The 21,621-nt window shown below is 35.3% G+C and overlaps 1 protein-coding gene and 1 pseudogene across 2 annotated transcripts; one reads left to right on the top strand and one right to left on the bottom strand.

Moving 5' to 3' along the window:
• Positions 1 to 750: 750 nt before the first annotated feature.
• On the bottom strand, positions 751 to 9,992 carry LOC130429922 (uncharacterized; annotated as a pseudogene).
• A 1,592-nt stretch (positions 9,993 to 11,584) lies between these two features.
• LOC130429354 (uncharacterized) lies at positions 11,585 to 19,112 on the top strand. 2 transcript variants are annotated; one of them, XM_056757859.1, is made up of 3 exons: positions 11,585 to 11,835; positions 15,857 to 15,993; positions 17,349 to 19,112. In XM_056757859.1, exons 1-3 carry the CDS (start codon positions 11,598 to 11,600, stop codon positions 17,697 to 17,699), a joined length of 726 nt encoding a protein of 241 aa, XP_056613837.1. In that variant the 5' UTR covers positions 11,585 to 11,597; the 3' UTR covers positions 17,700 to 19,112. The 2 variants fall into 2 exon arrangements, 1 of the variants encoding a protein (XP_056613837.1); XR_008907578.1 differs by lacking the exons at positions 11,585 to 11,835; positions 17,349 to 19,112 and adding an exon at positions 12,081 to 12,922 and having other exon boundaries at positions 15,857 to 15,972.
• Positions 19,113 to 21,621: the final 2,509 nt, after the last annotated feature.

Genomic DNA, 21,621 nt, shown 5'->3' with positions numbered 1-21,621 from the left:
TTATTGGATTAAAGTGTGTGAGCGCGGGAAACACAAATCAAAAATGCAATCTCACTAATATCTCAATTGTTTCTAACCAACAGACTATCTATCTTTTCATAGTCTCACACACGTCTTCTTTAGATGTAGATTCTGTCTCAGAGTGAGCTCAGGTTTGACTCAATGATCTGAGATGTAATAATTTTTAAAGAAACATCTGATGTCATTGAACTCATTCAAATCTCCTGAGACACTTTTGAGCATTTAAAGGCCTTTTGGCCCTTTGTGTGTGTGTGTGTGACCTTGATTTTATTATTATACTTTTTTAAATCTAAAAATGCAATATAAATTGTATGATCTTTAGGTTTCCCAACACAAGGTGTTGGGTTAGGGGATAAAATATACAGTTTGTACAGTATGAAGATCATAACATCTCTGGACTGTCCCCACGGAGATAATAAACCAGACACGTGTGTGTGTGTGAGTGAGTTGAGTTGTGTGGTTATTTCTCAGGTTTTTCCCTTCTGTATCCAGGTCTCGTTCTGACAGTGTTTTTGTCAGATTCTCTGGCAGATGCTATTTGAAAAACTGTTCATCTCTCTCAGAAGACACCTGTGTAGATTCACAATACAGTAATAACACAGTGACTTCACTACATGACTGACCAACTGTACTGACATTAAACTGTGTCCTCAAATGAGCATCAATAGATAAAACTCTTCAGGTACATTGTTCATTAAACTTCTCACAAAATTACCTTCTATTGTCTCATCCTCTCCAGCTCAGTTTACTAAACCAGCAGACTGTTCATCTCTCTCAGAAGACACCTGTGTAGATTCACAATACAGTATTAACACAGTGACTTCACTACATGACTGACCGACTGTACTGACATTAAACTGTGTCCTCAAATGAGCATCAGTAGATAAAACTCTTCAGGTACATTGTTCATTAAACTTCTCACAAAATTACCTTCTATTGTCTCATCCTCTCCAGCTCAGTTTAGTAAACCAGCAGACTGTTCATGAAACCCATCTTTTCTTTCCATCCGGCCGGTTTTAGCATTTCTCTCAAAGTCTTGTGCATTTATAGTAACTGTGTCAGAGCACAACTTACACAACATCTTTATGTTATGTTCATCAACTTCACTGTTAGTTGCATAAATATGGATATCTGTACTATCATCTCCTTCACCAGTTTCACATTGTTTAAGCACTGATACATCTTCTTCAAGCATTGGTTCTCATTTCTTATGAACCCTTAAACGATTTAATAGTTCTGCAAAGTGTTTGTCCTTCTGTCTCATAATCTCTGTGAGCTCAACAAAACTGAAGTTAGTTTCCTAAAGATTCACGCTGTTCATTGGCTCAGTGTAAAGTGGTTTTCCTTTAACAGGTGACAGCTGATAAAAATCTCCGACTGCAATGACACAGACTTTTCCAAACGGTGAATAATCTGACAAACCTGTTTGTTTAATTTGTCTCAATCTTCCATGAATATATGCAAGAAGTTTATGATCAACCATTGAAATTTCATCAATTATTAAAAGTAGCAGTTTTCCCAATTTCGCTCTCAAAGAATTAATTTTTTCATCTCCAAGTGGTACATATGGCAGTGAAGCATTTGTTCCGATAGAGAAAGTGCTGTGGATTGTAGCAGCGTTTATATTATAAGCAGCAACACCAGTGGGAGCTGTTAACAGCACGTGTGTCTCATCTGGATTCTCTGACAGCTTTGAAAGGATGCGACTGCTTTCATACTGGATTGCTTTAATCAGTACAGACTTTCCCACGCCTCCTGGACCAGATATGAACAACTGAAACGGATCTGGGTTCTCACCTTGTACTTTTGCTAAACACCATTCACGTACTTTGTAAAAGATTTGTGACTGCTTTTCATTCAAAGAACGCAGCAAAATCATAGCATCTTGTTTGGTCATACCAGAAGGATTGTTTTCTATTCTGGAAACACCTGCGTTTGGTAAAAGATCAGGTATGACATCATCACCTTCCTCTGTTTCTGTTTGTTGTTTATCCTCCAGACATTGTAAACGCTCAAGTTCAGCTTCTGGACAGATTTCAGCCCAAGCATCTTCCATTGGTCCATGTTTTTCTAAATCATCTTGAGCTCTTTGTATTGTGTCTGCTTCTTTTTCATATGTTGCCATGTTTGTGTCCACAATACTTTTTACTGAATCTAGCGTCTCACACATTGTCACATAGCCAGTCTCATAAAAATCTTGATGGGAAGTAAAATTAACTGGTTTCAACTGACTTTGCATAAAATGAGGCAAAAACAATTCTAAAATGCTTTGAAAATAATTTTCTGGATTTTTTGTAGGTGAGAATCGAGCGTATCGTACAACTGCACAGTCTGTGCGAGTTCTTTTTCTCACAAAGCCCATGTCATTTTCCAGTGTTACTCTGTTTGAACAAGAGATTTCAGATTTACTCAAAACTCTGTATTGTGATGCAAAGGTTGCTAAACACATTTCATTAAATTCTTCAGTTTTTGGACGAGCTCTGTATCTGTCTGTGATGCTTTTCATCCATATGTTATCATCATCATTGTCTTCACATTCAGCTTTTTTCTGTATGATGTTTAATGGTAAACTCATTTTCACTGTATTGGGACCAGTTGGAATGAAAACAACTTTTCTTGACGCCTCTTTTAGTCTCATGTTAGTCAATCGATAAACACTCTCTTGAGCTGACACCTCTCGATTATGTAAAAACACACTTCCAAGTTTTCTTAAAGCCTGTTTTGCATCCATATTGCCCTGATTGTGAGCTTCTTTTTGAGCGTTAGCCAGCAGCAATCCCATTTCTCTCTCTGCTTTAGAAATGTAGGAAACAATATACACAATACAACTGTATGCGTCGATCACAAACTGTATGTCCATATTTGCATTCCAGCACCGTAAAAGATCTGGATTATACTGATTCACCCACACGTCACTTGGTTTTCTTTTTAAAACAACATTTGTTTTCTTTGTCATTTTGCTATAAGCAGCTTCAAAGATCTCTTGATTTATACCAATAGATGCAAACAAAGAGTCGACTGAGTCAAAGACAGCATCAGGGTTCAACAAACATTCTTTAACTTGTTTCATTACAGTTTCAGCAATGTCTTGTGGTATTTGTTCGGAGTCATTAGACTTTTTTCCTTGATTTTCTTGTTCATCAGCCCCTTTTTTATCCTTGTCAGTCTTACTGCTTCTTGTGATGAAGGTGTCTTTGCTTGGTGGACGTGGAAAGTTAAATCGACATGTAGTACCTTTCTTTTTACATGTTTTTGAATGTCTTTTGCTGTGTTGTTGGACACTGCTCACAATTTAATGCATTTCCTCTTGTTCAGATGGCATTTCACAGGTGACATACTGATCAACAAATGCAACAACATCTTTATCATCATCTCTGTCAACCTGAGGGGCATTTTCAACCCAAAACAGACAGTGTGTATGAGGTGATCCACGTTGTTGAAATTCAATTCGATAGAAATAATCAATTACTTTTCCGATTGGTTGAGCTGGTGACATAATCACATCTTTCAGAAAGCAGTGAAATCGATGATCAAACATACGAGCAGCAGTTACTGGGTTACGTTTAAGCATTCCACATCTCTCAGACCAGTCCAGTTCATCCAGAGGTTTATCACATCTTTCTTGTGTTACAATAGTTTGCATTAGCTCTGTCCATCGTAAGTCTGCTGAAGAGAACGAACAAAACCAGGTGGGTATGCCTAACTGTCTCACCATTGCAAACAAGTCTTTCTGAACCGCTTGCCAAAAAACAGGACTGCCTCTAATGGGCTTTAAGAATTTGTAACCCTGATCAAAATTCAAAATCTTTTGAAGTGATTCTTTATTTGTCAAAGTCTCTGAAGTGATTTGTCTTTTGTTGCCTGTGTTATAGCCTTTCCTTAAAGCAATAGATACATTTGAAATGACTTGATTCAGCTCAGACAAATATTGTCCATAAAAGATGTAGTCAAGGTTTTGAGCAAAACGTCCGTCTGCGTTTAGGATTCTATTATTTAAATACCTGGAGAGTGTTAATTTTTCAGGTCGTGAGTCATGAAACGTTCCTGAGCCTTTTGGAAACAGAACTGGAAAACATTTGGCTTCATTAGTGTCATCCATTAACATTCTCACTGGATTATTGCCCTCTGCTGGTGCAACAGCCATAATGCTTTCAAACTGCTGGTCGAGGAATTCTTGTGCGATGTCCACTGGTTGTAAACAGCTATCCATGAATAAACCATGCTGTTGTCTATCATGCAGCGTTCTGTCCTCAGTGATCTCATTGTCTTGATTCTCAGTATTGTTCTCTTTATCAACACACACATCTAAATCATGTTGTTTGTGATCAGTTTGATCAATCATTTCCTCTTCTGTCTTATTCAGAGGATTAATCCAACTTTTGTTAAAGTCCACATCTAAATACCACTTGTTATGTTCTTTTAAGTATGACAGCGCTGTCTTTATCTTATCAGTATGTACATATTTATACTCATAATGCCCTTTATATGTCAATTTTCTCTTAAGTTTGACTCGAATCATCAAATCATCATTTTCTGATCTCGGTAAGACATTCACCACATCTGTAACATTAGATGGAACACAAGTCACTGGTCCATGAACACCATTCTGTCCTCCACGTGGTAAAGCCAGCATCTTCATGAATGGAATGTGCTTTGCTATTAGATGTTGCTCAAGAGAATTTAAACAGCTTAATTCAGCAGGAACAGGATCCAGAGCAAGATTATTTGCTACACTTTCAGCAGGCATTTTACCATCAGAAATCTTTCTATCACATGTGTGACAAATCCACAGAGATGCAGCAGGGGTGTTTTTATAAACACAGTCTTCAGTACAATCTTCATTAAACTTATGCAGATAATTCAGTGTTACACATTTTTCTGCAATATTGCCGACATGGGCTGATCTTTTTAAGTATGTATTTATTTTGCAATATTTGACCTGCATTTTAAAGCAACAACGGTGGCATACTGAACAAACATATTCAGGACCTGTAGATATTTTTTCTTTAAACTGTTTGATGACACAGTCAATCTCATTCCTTTTAATCTTAGCATTTTTATATTTCTGTATGTTGTAGTCAATCACCATATTTTTGTGTATTTCATTCTGACTGTATTTGTCGGCACTCTTCTTTTTCACAATGTCCCTGTGTCCTGGATTGGTGAAATACTTTTGTATGCTATATTGTTTCACAGTCTCACGATGCGCATCATTGGATTTATATTTATCTATACTATATATTTTAACTTGTTCTTGATGCTCTTGATTTTGTTTGTATTTTTCAGTGCTGGATTTCAAACGTTTCTCTTTGTAAGTTTCATCCTCATGATATCTTTTGTTAACATTGTCTTTAATCCTCTGTTTTACGTCATCATTAGTGCTGTAAAGGACTTTCTGTCTGTTCAGCCTACGTTGATGTGATTTAAGTTTTAACGATACATTCAACTCTTCCCATGTTGATTTACAAATGCAAGCACAATTACCATCTTTCTCCTTTACACAAACAACAACTTCATAATGACAGTTATTAACATGTTTCAGGTAAATCCCATTGTATTGGCAGCCATGTCTGTTTGATAAAACATTTGAGGATGAGTATTTAAGCCATTTGTCTTGACTGTATGTAAATATGTCAACACCAATTAAATCACAAGTTGCCTGAATCTCAAGTTCTGTTGCCCAGCTGCCCAGATACTTCATTCTTGATGTAGAAATATAATCTGCTACAGAGCTGTTTCCTTCTCTAAGACACTGGATGTACTTTGATTGATTTTGCAGTATGTGTGTAACAACAGCACGTCTCACTTTTCGATGTTCTTGTTCACTTCCATTTACAGCATATGATACAGAACGAAAAAAGCAGTTCCCATCAGCTACAATACTTTGGGTCTCACACGGCTCAGCCATTTCAAAAATCTCATTGGCATTGTTTTGCTCCCTTTCAATGTTTACAATGTTCAACTTCAAGCAAATACTTCTTTGTTGTTGCACTGTTAACGGTCTAAACTGGAAAGAGTCATTGACAGTTAGTGAAATAAATTCAACATCAGCTGTATTTTCATTTGTTGACTCCAGACAAGGTACCACAAGTGTCTTTTCAGTCGACATTTCCTCTGTGCTTGTGAGATCAATCAAACAGTCATCGCAGCTAACATCGACTTCCATTTCAGATTTTACAGCATTTTCTATGACTACTGGACTACACACAGAGAAACGATGCATGTCAATCCTGACTGCATTCACCCCAGTTACTTCAAATGAAGTACCTTCTGCTTTCACTGATGCTCCAAGTTAATTGAAATGTGTGCACAGAGACCTCATGTCACGATGGAAAACCACTACACTCTTACCCTCAGATGCTTGGGTCCCATCAGAATTCCTTGAGTGTGGATCAAACACTGCATACCAGGAGCCTTGTCTGACTGCTGCACATATGTTATGCTGTATATTCACTAAACATGCATCAAAACTCTGAAATGTTCGAGTCACTGCTTTATCTAGAGACATGTAAACATCACACAGAGATTTGTCATACTTGTGAACACCAAAGACGCCAGATATGGTTGTACCATAGTTTATTGAGAAAGGACAATCATTCAATGTGTGTACTTTCGGCAGCTCCTCAATATATATGTAGCCATTGATGTCATCACTGATGTTTCCTGCAAGGTTCATATCAGAATAAAACTGGTCCCCATGCGTTAAGACAGAATTAATGTCACTGGTGCTCCACTGCAACACATTTTTCATTTTACACATCAGGATTGCAGTTAAACTGTTAACACCACATTGCTTGCCATAATTCACAAAACGAGCATCTCCTTGATGGAAAGAGCCTGTGATGTAGGTTTTCTGTGGAAACAAATCAAAAACATCATTCATTGTCATTTTAGAATCCTTCTGAGACTTTGGTTCAGGGTTCTTTTCAGGGTTCTTTAAAGGGTTCTTTAAAGGGTTCTTTTCAGTTTTAGGCCCATTGTGTGATACACAATGTTCAGTTATTTCTGCCAATTTTTTAAGAGGTGGCAGAGCCTCTTCAGGAACAGCAGCCATCCGGTCCGCGATCCTCTTCTTGGCTGTCTGTGACCTCACGCTTTTCTTCGTACGGGGCATTCTGCACACAAAAACAGATAAAATTACACATTACTTTATGCTGATAAACAAATACAATACAATATTCATATTAGACTACATGATGTGATTTTGGAAAAACACAACATGTAGTGAATTTTTGTTTTAGATTTTGATAGCATTTCAGAGCTGGGTACCAGCCCTTCCAAAACTTTATTTAATATTTTGTAGGCAACAAAGTTATGGTTATCTGTAGTCGACTAACCATGACAATTTTCAGAAACAAAATTTGATAAAAACAGGTTCAAAGTTGTTCCTTGAAAATTGATCAAAATAAAAGCACGACAGTAAACTATCACGAATAAAAATAGTAATGTATACATTTAATATAGAAAACATTACTCTGTGTTGAAATATTCAAATGATATATTGTATGAAAACCATTTTAATAAAGTTAAATGAATGCATACTAAAAATAATACTAGATGCTCGTTAAGAATGACAGATCTTTCAGACGACCTCTCAGGACTGACTTTAAACACCCCTGGATTATTTGGTTACTTTGATCTGTAAACTGTCTTTGCAGTGTTAAGAGAGGGGCAGTTAGCAGCTGTCAGCAGTTTATCTCACTTGCGCTGGCATGTCCTAAACATCAATTTGACGCTATAATTTTTTTGGAATAAACAATGAAAAATTGCCAATATGTTTTCTGACATGATAAACAACATGTTATAGAATAATATTTTAACAGAAATGCAAATTTGCACAGCAAAGCGCAGGCTACTCTTCAGGTTTTGCAATGAACCTTGTTGTGAGATTAACAAATACATAAAATCAAAACCAGCTGTGGTCGGAGCATGCCCAGGTTTTGACAGTTGCGGAGAGACATCTATTCATTTGCGCGACTGTGCACATCTTCTGAACGCACATTGGGTCCAGCTAAACATTTTAATCTGGACAATGTCAACCTGTACGTTTTCCATCAACAAGTAGGAAAAAGTAACATTTTTATGGCAATATGAATAGGAAAGCCAAGGTAGGTTTAAACAGTTTGTTTCAAATGGACTGGTTAAGGACTGTACAGGTCATTACGCGACTAACTGAAGTTGTCACCGTAATAATGTAATATTTAACTTGTATCTTTTAAGTTTTCATTATTTACTGGTCTTTATTTAAAAAAATGTATGCTGTAGTGTGCTGTTTCACTGATGGATTTGCACATTAAATATGGACCAATGTTTTATCCTCATTTAAATCAGATATCATTTCAATTTCAAGTATTTAATCATTTTAAGTATTTAAATAAGGTCTATATTTCTTTTCCACTCATGGCAAATGTAATATTATAAATATTATTAATATAAATAATATGCATTTCCTGACCACCCAGGTCCATTTGTCCATTACCACTGCAGTGGTAAAAAACTGCCACCTTCAATCAACACTTTTTTTCGTTTTGACATGATGCACAATACACAGGTTCACCAAACACATATTTTGCATTCCTGCATCTGTGGAAACAACTTCATGAGGATGCAGATGAAATGCTGTGCTTGCTGCATCACCAACAAAATGCACATATAGTTACCTCAATTTACATATCATAAAAGATACAATATTAAAAAAATGAAAAATAATTAAATAGTTTTCAATTTTGTTGTCAAACAACTCCATGATTATTTGGTATGATTGCTTGTGCATTGATGCAGATTTTTTAAAACAAGTTAAGTTGGAATCAAAATGCCCATTTAAAGCAATAACTTAAGTACACAAATACACTTTCATCAAATTTCCTACTTGTTAACATCTACTGTTGGTGCAAAAGCAATACTAATTCAATTGAATGAAAATTTAGAAACAATACTTTTTAACATGATTACTGATGGTTACCAGCTATCATAATGAAAATATTTATAGACAAAAAAATTAAATCTTACCTCAAATCCACTTTCACTGTCTTCTACAATATACAAGAAAACAAGTATAAATCAACACACACGATTACACTTAACAAAGCTTATTATAAACTACTGTCTTAACCCAGTTAAACTTGTTTTAACATTAAGCTTGTCCATGCATGTTTTTTTATCACACGTGCTTAAAAAAACATCCGATTCATAGCACATGTACATGTGCAAATATGCGTCACCGCAGCAAAAACTTCTCCAGATAACGTACACAATATCTATAAGAAACTGCTTTATGATAATAAATTACACGGGTAAGATTTAAAAGCATAATCAACAGATTACCTTCGTTCCGTTCCAGTATAACAATGTTATCATGAGCAAATCAGTCTGCGTGCCGCACACATGGCAAACAATCAAGGGATTGTGGAAAATTACACTCCAATATAGTACAGTGACAAGTCACGATTATACCAATACCATTACTTATTTTACTGTGTCAGCGTGTTTGTATCTTTTAAAAACGTACATGTATAACGGTGTTAATTTTTTAATAAAGAAAAAAAAATTGGGAAAGCATTGATAGTCTTTTGCCAGTGTCAAGTAGTTTGCAGACGACCCCTAACTAGCAAACTAGCTTAAATGTGTTTACAGCGAATTAACGAAGACTTAAACAAGTAAACTGTCATGTGGGTCGAATTGTACGCTGTAATACGTTACAAATAAGTCAATGTTTATACAGCTAAAGTCCAATAAAGTTCTTTTGACGTTTTTCACAGCTGAATATCCGTTTTACATCAAACATCTAATCAACGTGAAATAGGTACACGATATAACACGGTTATCGATAAAAATCACTTTGCCATATAAATGATGGTGAAGAGATGCACTTTATTTCTGTTTCTAATGAAGTTGATAGCAACGCTTATGAAAGTTCAGACAGAGAGCTAAGACCTGCACTTACCTCTAAGAAATCCAGGAATAGATGACAAGTCTTCTGTTATTTTGTTTAATGGCGGTTGGCAAACCAGCTTTTGATGTATATCCGCCACCTACTGAGATGGAGTGTGAAGACAATGGAGTGAGAAAGTGCAAAATACTACCATGGAGACTTAACAACCGTAATATATATATACATATATATTAACCTTTATACATATGTATATTTTACAAACGTGACTCTCTCAGAAAGCTTAATAAAATAGGGTATATTTTAGATTCTTTCTATTCACTCTGAAATAATTCTTTAAATGTTAGTTGGACTTTCAATTCTTTAAGATCTTCAACAAGTTGAGTTCTCTCACAAATATATCCCTCACGATGTAGTAACAGGTGCTTCACTGTTTCTGTCACTCCACACTGCTCACACCCGCTTGTCTCACTTTTCCCCATCATGTGCAGATGTTGGTTTAGTCTGGTGTGCCCAATACGTAGACTAGATATAATAGTGTCATCTCTTCTGGTTCCATATTTACTCCTTTCACTCTCTACCTTGTCTTGGATACTTAAAAGGTGTCTACCCTTTAACTCTTTATTCCATTTCTCTGGCCATATTCTTAAAAAAGCAGTCTTTATTATACACTTCGCTTCAGCTTTGGTTAACAATTTTGATATCAACTTCAATCTTCTTCAATCCCTCCCTTGCCTTTTTACCAACCGACTCGTTCCCTTCCACTCCTACATGATTTAGTACCCATATAAATATAATATATGTATCTAGCGAATTAATTCTCTGTAAGATGTCTTGTCTAGTATCTGATTTGCCACTTTTTAAACTGCACAATGCTGAACAAAGTTCAGAGCAAACGAACACATTTTTGATATTTGATTTATATAAATGTGACGTTTTAACTGGGGTATTCTGTGGGTAATACAAAATCTAAACATTTCTAATAAGGAACAGGAACAGTGTTCAACAGTGCCAGGTTGTTTATGAATTATTTTTTATTTTTCTGCCTTTGGAATATTCTTTTATACGTGACAGCTGTAGTCCCAATTTTGAAGCGAAAAAAAACAATGGAGACCTGCTCGAGACAAGGGTTCGTGAACAGACTTGTTCGACATGATGCGGCGCCGTAAGATCCGAAAGGTAGATGTCATCACAGTACCGGGAGATAGATTGGAAACCAAACTTTTAATAGTTTTTCGAATAACTCTCGCGACACCTTGACGTCATCCGACTGTCCGATCTTGCAGCACCGCATCAAGTCGAACGAGCCTAATTTCTTGAATCAGGATACGAAGCAGTCACGTGAGTTTATGCAAAAACGAAGCTTCAGATGTCACTGATCAGGTGATTATGGCAAAACGAGTCAAGCTACGATAAAGGGCTTCACTGTGAGATGCGTCGTTGTTTTATAGAAGCTTCGCAGCCTCAGTGTCAACTAAACCTCTCTAAAAGTCTTGATGAGAATTATCAATCAAATTCCCTATATATTAATTTCAACGATTATACAAATGTAGAAACCTAAATATTGTGTTGAACTTCACACGTCATACCACTAGGTGGCGAAAGTGCGTCTGAGCACCTGTTTACCAATTACACGAAACACGTCGTCAACACGTGCTTTCTGCTGCCTTATCATAACACTCTGAACATGGACAACGCATGTCAGCCAAAAATGACCGAAGCTGTGTGTATCAGCGGATACATTCACGATGTTTCTCCGGTAAAAACGTCGAAACGAAACAATAAATATTTCAATGCTGTTTGTCAAAATGGAAGAGATGAGTACCATGACATAGTCGTCTTCACCGCCGACAAACATGGAACATTCACCTCAGCAGCGGGAAATAAAACGGCTATTAAAATGAACAACGTGAAAAGAGAACTGAGTAAGTAAAAATTTTGTAATCTTTTAAAATTACATGTCGCAGTACTGTAACAATAGGGATGTAAATTCAAAGTAAACCGATTGTTAATCGATTATAATGTGACAATTCAATCCGGTTGAGATGTTATATGAATCGCAATACCTCGGTTTCCCGCGGATAAATAAATTGTTGACGGCCGAAACCGTCAAATGTCGTACCATCTCAGTCTCTCGCCCAAATTATGTAGGGAATCTTCATAAGAAATACTGCGTGCGTTTAACGGACTGTTATTAGTAACTGCACTTGCGACATTACGGCACAATGCAATTGCTGTTTCTTTATGAGCACACTGATGTGCTAAAACAGTTGAAGAACAAGAGCTAGCCTGTGTTCACGGCTTTTTGTTTTGCATCGCATCAACATACATTTAATTTCTTAATTCTCTTAAATTAACATGACGTACATCATTGTAATGCTTTAAAGGTACAATGTGTAGGATTTTGAAGGATTTATTCACCTAAATGTAATATATAATACAAAACTATGTTGTGAGTGGTGAAGAAATACCTTACAAAATGAAACGAAATGTTTATATTACCTTACAATGAGCCATTTTATGTATATACACCGCGGGCACACCCTCACATGTAATTTATTAATGTGCACAGCCATGTTTCTATAGTAGCACTACACGGACAAACTAAGCGCGTTTCGTAAAACGAAAGATGCGCGAGAATATGTTCTTCTTCTTCGGCTGTTTTTTGGGGCAGCTTCAAAGCGACTACATAGAAGGATTAGCAGAAGAAGAGGAAGAACAATAACAGCATTTACTTGTCGTGTTTTTTAGTAGAAATATAAACGGTTCTTTGTTGCAGTAAGAAGCAAAATTTGCGCTAATGGCGGACCACACATACTCCGCACAAGAGCCGTTAGAGCGTCAATCTGTTCGTTCAAAAAAGAGAAAATACGACGCAGCAAGGCGAAGTCGAGACAAAAAACGGCAGGAAACCCGAATAAACATCGGCATGGCTTTTCCCAAATGGAGGGCACTGAAGCAGGAAAAGGGTTTGCTAAGCGACGCCGAAGTTGTCAGCTTTCTGCTGGACCGGTAAGTTTGTCTAATTTCCGCTATATAAGTGAAGTGTTTGTTTGATAGCTTTAGCTAATAGATGAGCATGAGCATCAAGTGAGTTTTTCTTGTTTTTAGCACTTTGTTATTGTACTATTATTCCTTTTTGCATGGCCGTGTGCAAATCAAGTTAGAAATCATTTTTACAATCATAATTTGCATACATCGGGTGTAAATTATATTATAATACTGCTTAGCTTCTGTGCATACAAATGTGTAATTTAATAATTGATAGGATAAAATCCAAACTTCCACGTTGCATAGTTTATCAGTAATACAGTGTCAACGAAGATTTGAGAAGATACAATTGATCAATTGGGGTGATGCCTTACTTTAGCATTAGCAAGCGGTTTAAATAGGCTGTATGTTACGAACCAAGTTACCGTGCCAAAAAAGGCTATGCAAAATAAGCGAATACATCACTGACACAATGTTATACAAGTAACAATAATTTTCACTATAACGATTAGAGTAAATAATGAATTAAGTCAATTTAATTAATTTGTTTTTCTTTGTAAATAAACCTCGTCACTTGATTTGCAAAGGTTACTCTCTGCTGTCTCAGACGACGACATCTCTGTCCTGTGTCCGTAACTTCAGTGTGTTGTTCGCCTGTGAGATGTAGATTGCAATTATCAACACCACCGATAGTGGCCGCTATCATTTATTGAACCCTTTTGTCCTGTGACGGCAACCGTAGCTACTCTAATAGAAGGGAGAGGATGGTGGCGGAGCTTTAGGTTGCATTTTCCAACTTCGCCAATAGTGGTCTCTGTTACTTACACAGTTCACCTTTAACTGTGCAGATGGATCGTTGAATCAGCGTATACTGTACACAGCGAGTTCGCCAGTATAAACGCACATTGTGTTCAGAACGATTAGCACTAGTGATGGGTCGTTCGTGAACGATTCGTTCGAATCTTAAATGTGACTCGGGAAGAACGAGTTGTCTTGGGAAGTGATTCGTTCAGTCGCGCATGCGCATTGCGCAACACGCTCCGAACGTTTAACAAATGTAATCAGAGCCGGAAAGAGAATTGATTAGTTCACCTCTCGAGTCTTTGGGTTCGAGTGGTTCGTTCATCACGTGACATCTCTGCACGCTAAACAAAATCAGTAAGAGCCGGAAAGAGAATTGATTAGTTCACATCTCGAGTCTTCGGATTCGAGTCGTTCGTTCATCATTCGAGTCTTCGGGTTCGAGTGGTTCGTTCATCACGTGACATCTCTGCACGCTAAACAAAATCAGTAAGAGCCGGAAAGAGAATTGATTAGTTCACCTCTCGAGTCTTCGGATTCGAGTCGTTCGGTCTTTTGTAATGTGATGTGACCGATTTGGACAGAGAAATTAGCTAATTTACAACCTTCTTAACAAACGGGTGCATAGCCTAGTCCTACTGTTTGTCTATTGATAGACAAAGACTGTGAAATGACAAATTAATCAAGTTGTGAGGTGAACTAATCATAGACTATATACCCATGTAAACAAGTTTTTTTCTATTTATTATATCATCTTTTCTGTTTATTATAGCATTATAGTTTTGTATTGGTTGTAATGTGATCAATGTTTGCATAAGTAGTAGATTTGTTAAGAAAATGACATGTGACATTTTAATTATACTTTGCTAAAATCAACGAAAGGAACGATATGAAACGAAAAAAGATTCGTTCATTTTGCTGAACGAGACTCAAAGGTCCGAGTCAATAAAATGATCCAAACTTCCCATCACTAATTAGCACACGATTGACTTATTTCAACACACTCATTTAAACTATTGAACTTTTCAGTCATTAGCAAATAGAAGAAATCATTGAATCATTCAAAGTGAACCACAGACAATCCAAGATGTGAATGAGCTTTACTCATTTAGAAAGACTGGTTAATTCAGTTGACTATTGTGGGCTGAAAAGTAAATTGAAAATGATAAAAAAAGCCTTATTACATAAAAAAAAATCTGTTTGGTTGAATAAAAGTAATGTTTTAAATAAGTTAATAATGTCTTTTTTACCTAATTTTATTAGAACTTTTAATATGTCAAACTCAAAGTCACTTTGGTTAAGCCACTTAAAAATACAGTATTTTAAGCGGCAGGGACCGCTGTGTTTACTGGATACTTTGAATTTGATTTCGTATAAGGGAAGAAATCCTAGAAAAGCATATTTTGTTTATATTATAGAGAGTTGTATTTCATATATTTTTATTTATTTGTAAATTGTTTTTAAATTGCAGTTTTGTTACTTGACATGAAATATATTTTTATATTACAAACAAATGTGCAGCATTTGAGAAATAATAAATAGGCATTTTTTGGTAATTTTTTTATTTGTCTCAACTGTTTTTTTAAATAAGCTGTGAACAAATGGTATCGTGGCATCAGTATAGTGAATACAAATATCATTGTATCGTGAACTAAGTAAATCGTTACATACCTAGTAAACATTCAATGTACTTTGCAGTATGTCATTACTATCATAACATTAAAATATAAGCCCTTACAAAAATGTACCATGATTACCACAAAACAATCATGGTTTTGAGAACCATGTTTTTAAAAACAAATTAAATAAAATATTTTATACATATAAATGTAATATAATTTATATTATAAATAATAATATAAGTCTTATATTTTAACATTTTTGCCATAGCTAATCATTACACAAAAAACCCTGCTTACTACACTTTAACCTAAATTATAAAATCAGATTTATCGTTGTTATTTAAGTTAATACATTTACTAATTTTACTTGTTTTGTGCAAAAACCAAATTATTTACAGTTGCCTTCATACTTTGTTATTGATATCTTTATCAGCATCACAATGAAACGTGTGGCTCATTGCCTGATATATCTCTATAAGATTCTTAATCACACTGTATACATTTCTATAATCACATTTTTACTTGTTATTAGAAAACCAAGACTACGTCATCATGTGCAACCGCCAGACAACCATAGATGTCACAAACTTGACATTCGAATATAGGAAAAACAAGATGACGACACAACTGACCATAGCTCAATTAAAAGAAATGGATTCACATCAGATGGTAAGTACATTTAATTAAATGCACCACCATGACACACAAACTGAGAGAGCTGCTATTTTAATACTCTGAGTACAAATATTAAAATTGAGACCATTCAATCCTACACTAACACACATCACAAAGCTTCAAACTCTCACTCTACTTGATATTAGGGTTCAGCTTTTCTAGTATTAAGCCAAATTAATCCATCATGCCTATGTTTAATTTAAAAAGTTTTTCTTTTTTTATCATTGTATTCATATACATTAATAATCACAGAAAAAATTGATCTACATCATATGTAACAAAGTGACCAAAACATATTTATAAAGCTTAATTTTTATAGCACTTAAACACATTAAAGAAATATAACTAGATACAAGATGAATATAACTGGAAACTAGCTTCATGTATTTATTGATTATAAATAATAACATGACTATATAGCATAATGAATTACATAAAAACTGCCAGAAATTGTGTGCTTTTAATTATCTGCATTTCTACATATGTGACCCTGGACGACAAAACCACTCTTAAGAGTCAATTTTTCGAAATTGAGACTTTTACATCAACTTAAAGCTCAGTAAATAAGCTTTCTATTGATGTATGGTTTGTTAGGATAGGACACTATCTGGCGGAACAACAACTGTTTACAAAGCGGGAATCTGAAGGGTGCAAAAAAAGCAAAATATTGAGAAAGTCTCCTTTATAGGTGTTCATCTGAGGCATTGTACCAGGCCACCCATTTACAAAAAGAAAGTTTTTATACATTTACGGTAGAAAATTTATAAAATATCATCATGGCACATGATCTTTACCTAATATCGTAATGATTTTTGAAAAAAAGAAAATTTTGTAATTTTTAGCTCCAACAATGTATTTTTGGTTATAACTAAAAACATTCCTGTGACTGGTTTTGTTGTCCAGGGTCACGTATGCTCTGTTACATAAAACCTATTTGTCAATTACTTTAATCATGTATTACTGACCTTTTTTGTGGCAAAAAATGCCCTCAGAAATGAAATCAACTAATTTTTAGGATAACTTAACAAAAACTTGATTGAACACATTCAACACTTCACAACTGTGCATTTACAGCATTCAGCAACCTCCATTGTGTAATGTTATATTTGTTAGAAGAACAGTTGACAAAATTTGAAACAACTATCACCAAACAAACATACATTCACTTGCACTCAGAAAACACCATACACAAAGAACATGCTGCATTTACAATTTCAAACACATTACTTGCTGTTAATTTATATTTGAATATATTTAAAACTAATGTAGAAATACAACTAACAACATATAACAAATTTTAACAAGTATTGTTTTAACTGACTTAACCTACTTTCTGTTCTCCGTGACAGATACCAAGGCTATCTGCACATGTTTGCCATGTTAACACCTGCACAGAGATCATCCAGAACAACAATAACGACTGTGAAATAAAGAAATGTGAAATTGCTGACCAAACAGCTACAATACAACTTGTACTGTGGGAGTCCTACATGGATAAAGTTCTAAACAAAACATCCTACAATTTCACAGATCTTGCCACAAGAATGTATAATGGTGAAAAATACTTGACCACAACTCGCTACACTACAGTCACTGCGTTGGACACACCAATAGCTAACACCATTGCACCAAACACTGCTGCCCAAGAAACTTCTCTGCTGGAAATGACATCAACCATAGAAGGTGTAAAATCAACCTGATGAAACAGTGTCCAAAGTGTCACGCCACTCAGAAAGATTTTCAGCCCAAAGATCACTACCACCGATGTCTATCATGCAAATTCCTACGGAGATCATCCACCTACGTAACAAAATGCAATGGAGTGCTAACCTTGCAAACAACACATGGCGAGCTTGATCTGACAATAGGAAACTCACTGCTGAACACATTCCTCACACAAAAACAAGACATAGCAAACATGGATTCCCAAGACATGGAAGAACAACTCATTTCATGCGGTGCAGTTCTTGTCACATACACCGATGACCTGCACATAACATCCATACAAGAAGCTTCAATTTGCACGCAAAGTACAAATATACAACCTTGCCCTGTCTCTTCTACACCCGAGAAACAAACTGAAACTCAAGAAATGACAACGCCTCCTCCCCTGACTACAACACCCAAAAAACGTTCCAAACCTCAAGAAACAGCAACCAGTGCTGTCCTCTGTACAACACCCACAAAGCTAACCAGAAGTGAAAACCTTGCTGCCAGCCCTACCCTTACTACATCACCCAACAAGCAAGTCAAAGATGAAGAAATGGAAAAGTCAACTCCCATGACAAGTGATGACGACATCGCAATAGATGATATATCACTTTTGTTCAAAGACTAAAGGTTGTAAATTCAACATCTTTCTACATCCTTTCTTCAGTTTCTTAACTATTATGTGTGGTTCATTACTTAAGTAGTAATTTTCAGGTTACATACTCGTTTGTTTAATCTCTTATGTTGCCCGTAAAAGTTTACATTTTATAACATGTTTACATATTCTTATATGTATGTTTATACATATTTGTTCAAACCAGTTAAATTAGATTATACTTTGTCTCTTTCCTTACATTAAGAAGTTTATATCTACTAATCTAAGCAATTAATAGCTGAACTGTTCAGTAATCTGACAGTAAGAACTGTCTTCATTTTACATGCTATTACTGATTTGCCCTTGTGTTCCCAAATTTGTGGGATATGTCTTTCATTGACATCTTACATGAGTGCTTGCACAACCAAACATGGTAAAGCTTGAAATGATAATTGCATCATGCACTGTGCTACTGTTTGTATCTGTACTTGTGCAATGCAATGATCATGTCAAGCACTACCATGTTTGATTTGGTTCAGTTCAAACAGTCAGTAAGCAGCCAATGAAACATATCCTGTGAATTTGGGAATACAATGGCCAATCACATACATTTGATAATCCGGTCAACATCACGTAAAATGCTGGCAATACATGCTGGTTTTGTCACGTTCAGTGTCAACTGGTTTAAAACACTAATTTGCTGCTGAAGATAATAATATATGACATATTTACGTATAATTATATGTATGTGTTCACTTCTACATATTAGTATTTATGTATGTATGTGTTCATACATATTTGTTCACAAGAGTGCTGTGTCAATAAAAATGTTTGCTTGCATAACAAATTTGTTTCTAAATAAATAAGCATTTAATTACTACAATATTCTGTAATTTGTCAAATATTTTCATTTTAAATATGTTGAAAACTCACACTATTTTCTTTTCAGTAGAACCTAATATTATGACAAGGTTACACACTTATTATGTGTTTATGCTCATACATATTCGTTTAAAGCAGTAACACTACATTAAACTAAATCACCTTACAATGATTGATTATTAACAGCTTTCCATCTGAAAAAATAAGTATTTAAATAATGTCTTTATGAACCAATCTATTTACTTAAAACAAGAAACTTGACCTTTAATGACTAACATACTCAATACTTTTGTCACTTTACATTGTTTATTAAGTAAAACTTACTTATATTTTTAAACACAACATTCATCATTGAAAAGTTTGACATGCAATATCTTGTATAAGTTTGCCAAATCACTCGGAAATTACTACACTTACTCTTATGCAGAATAACTTTCACATCACAATTTCCTAGTTCACCATCATACATCAAGAAGACATATTTTTATCAATGCTTTTAAATAACAACACAAGTAATAATATCGTTGTATCATCTTGTAATATCCTTTCAGTAGTACACATGTATGAAACTTTACATTTTAAAAATCCACTCCACTCTGTGTATAATACCCTTATACCATCAGTTATCAATTACAGTTATTCTACTTTAAACGAATGCAAAACAATAAACTATCCACAATACATTGTGTGATCATAACACAGAAACAATGAAAACTTCACTAGCAGGGAATGTGCGCCAGATGTACGCAGCAGATGCTGGGACGCAATATAAACCAGATAGTTTCTGAAACAAAACAAATACACATGAGCACAACTACATCGCATTTTATACATCAAGGTAAATTGTAGAGAATGCAAGGCTACATCCAATATCGCCCACCATACCCTCATTCACGATTCCCTACATAACTTCACTAATTTAGTACACTTTAAGGAGCGGGTAAAAACGAGGATTAAATTCGGACACTCGGTGCACTGGAAATGCTGCGGGCGCCATCTTGTGCCGAGACGTGGTAATTCATTCAGTGCGAGCATCACGATAGATATGATGCATCATGTAATTGAACGATTGAATGACTACACTTAATAATCTCCCCTCAAATAGTTAACTATATTAGGGTATTGGGAACTATTTCGGAGACAGCCAAAGTCACTCTAAGGTCTGAACGCTAACAACTTCTTTTCTTAAAGGTTTTATTGGCGGTTGACAAACAACTTAATGATCTATTACCGCCACAAACTGGTTTGGACTGTGAATCAAAATGACTTTTTTGTAATATTACTTTTTCTTTTTGTTATATCTTTTCCCAGAAATTTGTTATTCTAAGATATTAATATATAAATGTATAACGTTCATTTACAGAATTGTTTTGTAAAATATCCCCTTATATAAATCTCCTAACCCTATCCCATTTTTTTTCTAGATTTAGCTTGCAAAAATTATATCTCTGACAGTCTACCATAACATGTTCCACATTTTCTTCTTTCCCACAAAATTCACACCCTCCGTATCATGATTTCCCATTTTATAAAGTGTGCTGTTTAGTCTTGAATGTCTAAATCTCATCCTTGATATTATTATCTCATCTCGTGTATTTTTTCCAACACATCGCATCTCTCTAACTTTAATGTGATTTTTTTAAAAACACATACCTTTCTTCTCCATGTCCCATCGTTTTTGCCACCTTACCTTCAACCTTCCCTCAATAATACTCTTGATTTTATTCTTACTAATACTAACACTCATATTGATATCATTATTTTTAATAGCTTCTTTTGCTGCCTCATCTGCCATTTAATTTCCTTTGATACCAACATGTGCAGGTACCCATAAATATCTCTACTATCACTGTATTGCTAATAATATTGCAATCATCTCCCCTGTATAAACACATAACTCATCACTAATCCTTCTCCTTATTGAAACCTGAAACTTTGGCACAATAAAAGCAACTCCTTTCTTATTATTTATACTCTTTGATGCATCTGTGTAAATCTGACCCTACCTGTTGTACACATTAATATATGTCGGCGCATTATATGAATTGCATTCCTTTACCTTGTAACTTTGAACTTTTAACTGATCAATTTTTAGTTCTATTGCTTTCTGTATTACTGTCCATCCAAAACTTTTCGTTTTCCTCCTCTCTTTCTCCCAACTACGCTTTAAAGTGTCTAATGTTGGATGCTCTTGACTATGACCTTGTAAATTAGCCCAATAACTCAGTGATAACTGTATCCTTCTAATTTTTAATGACATTTCTCCCATTTCCACCTGTAGTGCTATAATTGGTGTAGTTTTTATAGCTCCTGTTCATAATCTCAATGCCCGATGCTGTATTCTGTCTAACTTTATAATAGACGTATCTGCTGCTAATCATACACAACACAACAATAATCTAATACTGCTCTCATCAACCCACTATTTATGGCCT

This window comes from Triplophysa dalaica, chromosome 10 (assembly GCF_015846415.1).
Source record: "Triplophysa dalaica isolate WHDGS20190420 chromosome 10, ASM1584641v1, whole genome shotgun sequence".
NCBI lineage: Eukaryota > Metazoa > Chordata > Actinopteri > Cypriniformes > Nemacheilidae > Triplophysa > Triplophysa dalaica.
The sequence above is the reverse complement of the archived record's forward strand: the minus strand, read 5'-3'. Positions and strand labels throughout refer to the sequence as shown.

Excerpts from the sequence above, each read along its gene's own strand:
- LOC130429354 (XM_056757859.1), top strand. The coding sequence starts at position 11,598 with ATGGACAACGCATGTCAGCCAAAAATGACCGAAGCTGTGTGTATCAGC. Across the intron at positions 11,836-15,856 it reads CAACGTGAAAAGAGAACTGA|AAAACCAAGACTACGTCATC; the intron begins GTAAGTAAAAAT and ends ACTTGTTATTAG. Across the intron at positions 15,994-17,348 it reads AAATGGATTCACATCAGATG|ATACCAAGGCTATCTGCACA; the intron begins GTAAGTACATTT and ends TCTCCGTGACAG.